The following is a 7,949-nucleotide window of genomic DNA, read 5'->3' as shown; positions in this document are numbered from 1 at the left end:
CGTGCGCTGTGTTGCACACTGTGTTGCGTTCATTTCCGTCTGTTAGTCATTTTGTTTGTGGTGAAGAGTTCACATTTGTTTTCTGCCTCTATACTCATATATATATATATATATATATATATATATATATATATATATATATATATATATATATATATGTGTGTGTGTGTGCAGCTATTATTATTATTATTATTATTATTATTATTATTATTATTAGTGTGGTGGATCATTTATTCTCAGCACTGCAATGATTAGCAGTGATTAGCAGTGATTAGCATGGTGGTGGTGTATGAGGTGTTAGTGAGTGTTGAGCTGGTGGTACAGTGAGTGGATCAGATGCAGCAGTGATTAGCAGTGATTAACATGGTGGTGGTGTATGAGGTGTTAGCGAGTGTTGAGCTGGTGGTACAGTGAGTGGATCAGATACAGCAGTGATTAGCAGTGATTAGCATGGTGGTGGTGTATGAGGTGTTAGTGTGTGTTGAGCTGGTGGTACAGTGAGTGGATCAGATACAGCAGTGCTTAGCATGGTGGTGGTGTATGAGGTTGCTGTATCTGATCATTCTCTCCCTCTCTACTCTGCTCTCTCACTTCCTCTCTCTCTAACACCACCCTTCAACTCTGCTCTCTATCTCATCTACTCTCTCTTTGTCTCGCCAACCCTCTACTCTGCTCTCTCTCTCTCTCTCTCTCTCTCTCTCTCTCTCTCTCTCTCTCTTCTACTCTGTTCTCTATCACTCTTTCTTTGTCTCACAACCCCTCTACTCTGCCCTCTATCACTCACTCTGTCTCTCTCTATCTCACCATCCCTCTTCTCTCTCTCTCTCTTACTCTCTCTCTCTTTCCAAACATTTTCATGCAAAAGTCATGCACAATTTAGAAAAAAAAAGTGAAATAAGCCATGTTTCCATTTACTAAAGTTACACAAAGAAACCACAGGTTAGGGGAAATTTGATTCGAAGATTGATATGTCACTGTTTATTAAAAAAAATGCATTTTTGCATTTTGACTTTAGTGATATTTTAACTTTTACTTTCTGGATAGAAAACCACTTTACAGTCTCACCAGCCTTCTAGTCTGCTTTCTCTCTCTATCTCTCAGTCTCTTTTTTTGTATTGGTCTCTTTTTCTAGGTCTGCCTGTACCTGCCTGTCTCTACCTCCTTCCTCATCCCCTCCCCCTCTCTTTTCCTTTCCTCCCTCCACTCTCTTTCTCTATCCTCCCCCTCTCTCCCTCTCAGTCTATTCTCTCTATTTAAGTCTACCTCCCTCTTATCTTTCTCCTTCTGGCTCTCTACCTTCCACCCCTTCCACCCCTTCCACCCCTAATCTCTCTCTCTCTCTGTCTTTCTCTCTCTCTCTCTCTCTTCCTCTCTCTCTTTCTCTCTCTCTCTTTTACCCTCTGTCTGGTTACCAGCGGCAACCGATCTGAAAGGTGCACAGTGCAGGTGTGTGAGAAATACAAATCTTGTTAGTGTGTGTGTATTTGTGTGTGTGTGTGTGTGTGTATGTGGGGTACACAGAAATCTATTTTTAGATGCCTATGTTTCTAGAATCTTGAGTGAGTGTGCATATGTATGTGTATGTGTGTGTATGTGTGTGTGTGTGCTGTTTACTCTTCTAGACAGTTATATTCACTCATTTATTTGTTCATTATCTGACGATTTGTTAATTATTGGATAGTAATAATAATTTTTTTGTCAAGAACAGAAATACCGTATTTATTAATAAGGTAGTGAGTGTATTAATCATATTTATTACCTGATGCATCAACATACTTTCTGATGTTGCCAAGCTATCAACAGTTTACCACTAGACATGAGTGTTTAGCTGTTTTGTCATATGTCAAATAAATACTCATTTAATAAAGACTGATTTAAACTAGTTGCTTTACAGTCGCCAAAATCCTGTCTGAGTAGACACAACCTTAATACTTGTGTGATTTTATGCGGTAAAAATGGACAAATTCATGTGTGGATCCTTTGAAAGGCTGTAGTAATGCATTTTCTTTCAGGCAAGAAACAGGCAAGAAAAGTCCTGCTGGAAAATGAAATCCACAGTGCAGTTTTGTTTTCCCACAAAATCTTACAGCACTTCTTGCTGTACATGCTTCTTCCCTCTGCTGACAACTTTTATAGAGATGCGGATTTCATTTTCCAGCAGGATTTGGCACACTGCCAAAAGTACCAATTGGTCTTATTCATATAATATTCAAATTTTCTGAGACACTGACTTTTGGGTTTTTATATTGGCTGTAAGCCAATAATCATCGACAATAAAAGAAATAAACACTTAAAATAGATCACTCTGTGTTTAATACATCTATATAATATATGAGTTTCACATTTTAAACTGAATTACTGAAATAAAGTAACGTTTTTATGATATTCAAATTTTTCTCTACAGATCTACAGTATACACCATGGTTTGGGAGTGTTGCTAATTGCTGCAAATCTTTTTTTTATGCAGATACAGAAAAAGCATACTGCTTCCTTTTTCATTAAATTGACGTGCAGACAGTAGTAATAGTCGACAGGCCCTCGATTATTTTCAATAATCTTTATTTATACATTTTTCTTAATAACATGACAATCGTGCTTTATCATATGACACCATTTAAATACATATCCTGCGTATATTAATATGTTGTTAGGCAGTTTAACAGTTAAAAATATACAAAACAATATTATTTCTTACTAGACATAAATTCTATTTGTTATAATCATTTTTATAATCATTGTCACTTCTCATCATTTCCATACGATATGTGCTTGGGTTTCTGAGATCAAAATATTATTGCAGAAAACAGCAACTTCTTTTTCAAATGTTTCAACATTTAGACGATAACTTCAAAATGTAATACAGACATTCACAGTTACATGTTTTACACGACACAGTTTTACGACAAAGTTCCAGAGAAAACTGTGGTAAAGTAACTTTTGTACAAATTTCACAGGACGTAGCCGTTTCACATTTCGTAGGTGCTCTTCTCCTCGGAGTAAACATGATTTTCGGGCGACCAAACGCTTTTCACAGGTAGCTGCCGTAGATCTGCAAACCTTTACACGCTTCACTTCAGTTTACTTCACCTGTATATCTGATTATCCTACTGTCCTAACATCCTAGCGTGCCTCGGGAACACTCTGTGGATCTCTCTTTTAGTGTAGGGGGTTTAAAGCAGCATTACGTAGCAATTTTACTTTAAAATGAGCAATTCTGTTGGTTCACTGACTTGTTTTGGGGAGAATGGCATCTCCTTTACCCCGACTGTGGGCTGGAACTCTAATACTGCACTATGTAACTTTGGTGGAGCTCCACAAGACCTTACATTACTTTACCACCTCAGTCCATTCAATGGGAAGTAACCAGATTACATGGTTACATGATCTCCCAGTTTTTGGACTGTGGGATAAAACATGCCCACATGGACATGGGAAAACCATAGAAACACCCAGATAGGGACTTGAACCCAAGATCCCAGCATTGAGCAGCATTGCCATTCCCTCAGTCCACATGCTTCTCTTAGCAAAGATAACACCTCTGAATCTCTTAGCTTGCATGTGTAAAGCGCTTACTACACAATTTGTATTTTTACAGCACTTCTGTTCAAGTAAATCACCCTTGACAACTGTAGGTGGAGCCCAAAATACTTAAGTCTGCTTCAAGATCTTCAAGATCAAGCTTGTCCAGAAATGCATGTTCTGTATTTATTTTTTACAACAGTGTCAAAACATGAATTTTCCTCCACAACTGTAGGGGGAGCCCTAAGATACAGTTTCTTGTTTTCTACAGTTCTGCTTCTAGATCTATCAGCTTGTCCAGAAATGCATGTTCTGCATTCTTTTCTTACCGCAGTGCAAAAAATGAATTTTCCTCCACAACTGTAGGGGGAGCTCAATATACTCTGGTCTGCTTTAAGATCTCTCAGCTTGTCCAGAAATGCACATTTTGTCTTTCTTTTTACAGCAGTGCAAAACATGTTTCTTTCCTCCACAACTGTAGTGGGAGCCCTTTTTTCTACAGTTCAGCTTCTAGATCTCTCAGCTTGTCCAGAAATGCACGTTCTGAATTCTTTTCTTACCGCATTGCAACTGGAGTAGGAGCCCAAAGATACAATTTCTTGTTTTCTATAGTTATGCTTCTAGGTCTCTTAGCTTGTCCAGAAATGCATGTTCTGCATTTTATTTTTATTTATTTTTTTACAGCAGTTTCAAAACATACATTTTCTTCCACAACTGTAGGAGGAGCCCAAAGATACACTTTCTTGTTTTCTACAGTTCTGTTTCTACATCTATCAGCTTGTTCAGAAATGCATGTTCTGTATTTTATTTCTTGGTTACAGCAGTGCCAAAACATGAATTAGTAGTGGGAGCCCAAGGATAAAATGTTTGGTTTTCTACAGTTCTGTTTCTAGATTTCTCAGCTTGTCCAGAAATGCATGTTCTGCATTTTTTTCTTACAGCGGTAACAACTGTAATGGGAGCCCAAAGATACAATTTCTTCTTTTCTACAGTTCTGCTACTAGATCGATCAGCTTGTCCAGAAATGCATGTTCTGCATTTTTTTTCTTACAGTGGTAACAACTGTAATGGAAGCCCAAAGATACAATTTCTTGTTTTCTACATCTCTCAGCTTGTCCAGAAAAGCATGTTTTGCATTTTTTTCTTACAGCAGTGCAAAACATATATATTTTTTCCTCCACGACTGTAGGGGGAGCCCAAGAGCAAAAAAAAAAAAAATCACAGCTACCAATACACAATTCTCACATAATGCTGCTTTAAAGCCTTGTGCTTTCAGATGAGAACAAGAACGCGACACAGAAAATACACTCCACATTAACACTCTAACACTCCTATCTGAGAAATGTGCTTATCCTAGAAACGCAGACAGCATTTCTTAATGTAAACGGTCAGAATCTCTTATTTTAGAGGCGCCCTCCTTTGTTTTTCTCCTCGTTTCCAGTTTCAGCTCGATCACAGATATGGTCTGGCGTTTTGGCACGTGAATGAATTACACCTCTGCTCTATCTTTAATCTGTTTGGTCGTTGAATTACGAGTTGGAAAGTAGCGCCTCACTCGTTCGTTTCTCCTCTCTTTTTTTTCAGGGATTCAGAGATTCAGCTGTGCTTTGCCTTCTATCTATGATTCCTGATAACCTGATAAGAAGCACAGAAGCGTAAACAGGACTGATATGACAGCACTGGTCGACAGGCGGATGCTGACACTAAAAAAAAAAAAAAAGAAAAGAAAAAACCCTGTGGTTTTGTTTCGCTCTTTTTTTTGTATTTTTTTATATTTATTTATTTATTTTTTGTTCTTTTTTTTTAACGATTCTCAGGTTCCGCACTTTTTTTTGTACCCTGTCCTCTGCAACCTATACACTGCATGGCATAGATACTGTTTTTGCTTTAGTCTAGAATTTTGGTCCTCGATCACAACATTAAGTGTACAAAACATCCTAAAAAGAATTCTAAAAATGTTTTTTCGATCACATACATAAAGTAGGTTTTATCTCGTTTTTTTTTTCTCCTTTTTTTTTCTTCTTCTCCTTCCAGCGAAAGAAAAACGAATATAGTAACAGTCTCTCTAACAAAAATATCGAAAAAACGACAGATAGTGTCAGATAGTCAGATAGTGGGTCACCCCAAGGGCTCTCCTGTAATTCAGGTTTCTTTGTGCTTTAGATTTTTAGAAAGTTTAGTTTAGAAAGACCCCTCAGCCCACTCGTCGCCTCGTCTCGTCTCCTTTTGAAATAGAGGCGTGTCGGGATCGGGGGTAGTTTTTTTATATATATATATATATTTTGGATTTCGCAACGAAAGGCATTTATGTTCACCTGGTTTATGTTTATGAATATATCTCTCTGATATCTTTGATAGTTCTGATAGTTCTCATTTATATTATCCAGATCTCCTTCAGCTCAGTTTGCTGTGAGCTTCTGAGCAACACATATACATATACATATACATATATATATATATATATATATATATATATATATACGTACTGTATATAGACTCTGATATATTATATTATATATTAGACTCCTCGTGGATATATATGTATAGCTTATGCACTGACGCGCTGTGCTTTTTGAAATCGAACTCACAGTATTAACACGTTAGACAGGATCACTCGCATACAGTATAATGGATATTTTTTATATTTTTTTGTTAATTCTCTTTCTTTTTTTTTTTTTTCGACACGAACACGCTTCACCCTCACGTTTAGAACTCCTACCCAAGAGCTGGTGAGATTTCTAAACCTGAAAGTCAAACTGTCACACATAGAATTTGTTAAAGATTGGATTGGATCATGTTTGGCCCCTGGAGGTAGATGATTCTATTATTGTATAAACATGGAAGTCCTCTGTATTGTTCATCTTTGATTGCTCTCAGCTAGGGCTTTAGACGTTGGCGTCTGCATTGCCGGGGTTGGCCGGGGTGGTGGTGTCAGCCTGCTGTGGCTGCTGCTGCTGCTGTGGCTGCTGCTGTGGTGGCTGCTGTGGTGGCTGCTGCGGTGGCTGCTGTTGTTGGGGTGATTGAGCTTGCTGCTGCTGCTGTTGCTGCTGCTGTACCTGCTGTTGCTGCTGCGCTGGCTGCGCTGGTTGCACTGCTTGTGCCGGTTGAGTTGGTTGCACAGGCTGCACAGGTTGCACAGGCTGTGCCGGTTGTGCTGGCTGAGCCGGCTGCGCAGGTTGAGCCGGCTGAGCTGGTTGGGCAGGTTGATCCAGTTGCGCCGGTTGAGCCGTTTGCGCCGCTGGTTGCTGCTGCTGTTCAGGTCCATTCTCCTGGGACCTCACCACCTTTGGAGGCTGCAGCATTATCCTGATTCGCTGTAAGGACACATCAGATGTCAATGACCAATGGCTGGCCTTGGTGGACTAACAATTGTATCTATTGTTATGTTTGCTTTCTCATAAGACAATTAAATCATGGTGCCATTATCTGTTAAATTTGCTTTATTCACACCTGTATTCAACACCATAAAGCTTGGACCAAGGCGTAAACCAATGTTCATGGTATTGCTGTGTACCTACATCCTGTTCTCATTACATACATGAGCTGTATCTCCTTATACTTAACATTGATGGCTTGACATTGATTGGTTTGTCGAGGGGGCGTGTCTGACATCAGCATATTGTCAAATATAGGTACTAAGTTCCAGTTCTCCAAATGAACAAGATGTTCCTACAGCAGTTACATTATTACTGAGAGTAATAACAGTCAATCCCATACGATCCCGTCAGTTCTGTTATTTTTTACAGTTCTATTATCTGTTCAATTATCTATTATCTATTATTGTTTAGCCTTCTGCCAACCCCAGCTAGCACTGCTGGAGCAGCATTAGCATTACCCTCTAACTGCGCTAAGCACTAGCTCTTTTGTCGTTCAGAGGTGAGTATATCAGACTGTAGTCTGCCACCCAGTGACGAGACCTGTTAAATTAGAAGGAAAACATGGCGACGCCCCTGTTCCTTACTAGTGTCAAATAATAGACCAGAAAATAGACGTTTATTGATAGTGCACCTTATAATCTGGTGAGCCTAGATCTATCTATCTATCTATCTATCTATCTATCTATCTATCTATCTATCTATCTATCTATCTATCTATCTATCTATCTATCTATCTATCTATCTATCTATCTATCTATCAATTCGATTTGATTCTCGATCTTCTTTTTTCTTTTTCTCTATGCCAGTTTTAGATTAGTCTATGGTCAGTCATTGGTTTGATTCATCGAATTTACAATATCTTATTTCAAAAGGTGGGCTTGATATAAGTGATGCAAAGTGATACAAGTGATCTGTAATACACCACATTAGGCACTTATAGTCAAATTTAAATAATTTAATTAAGATATATATATATATATATAACAAAATAAATAATAAAAAAATACAGGAACAGTCATGTACAAAATAATAGAACAATTAGAGCCATAACAA

General features: G+C 38.3%; 1 protein-coding gene across 1 annotated transcript in view; it reads right to left on the bottom strand.

Annotated features, from left to right (window-relative positions):
• Positions 1–4,723: 4,723 nt before the first annotated feature.
• The window catches only part of slc6a1a (solute carrier family 6 member 1a), a 38,573-nt gene continuing 35,347 nt past the window's right edge, over positions 4,724–7,949 (bottom strand). Inside the window, exon 15 of the mRNA XM_049463127.1 lies at positions 4,724–6,833. Within this exon, the coding sequence (XP_049319084.1) occupies positions 6,405–6,833 (429 nt within the window). The 3' untranslated portion in view covers positions 4,724–6,404. The remainder of the gene's footprint in view (positions 6,834–7,949) is intronic.

Source organism: Astyanax mexicanus, chromosome 13 (genome assembly GCF_023375975.1).
Source record: "Astyanax mexicanus isolate ESR-SI-001 chromosome 13, AstMex3_surface, whole genome shotgun sequence".
Taxonomy (NCBI): domain Eukaryota; kingdom Metazoa; phylum Chordata; class Actinopteri; order Characiformes; family Acestrorhamphidae; genus Astyanax; species Astyanax mexicanus.
Note: the sequence above shows the minus strand (reverse complement) of the source record. Positions and strands in the feature narration are given on the sequence as shown.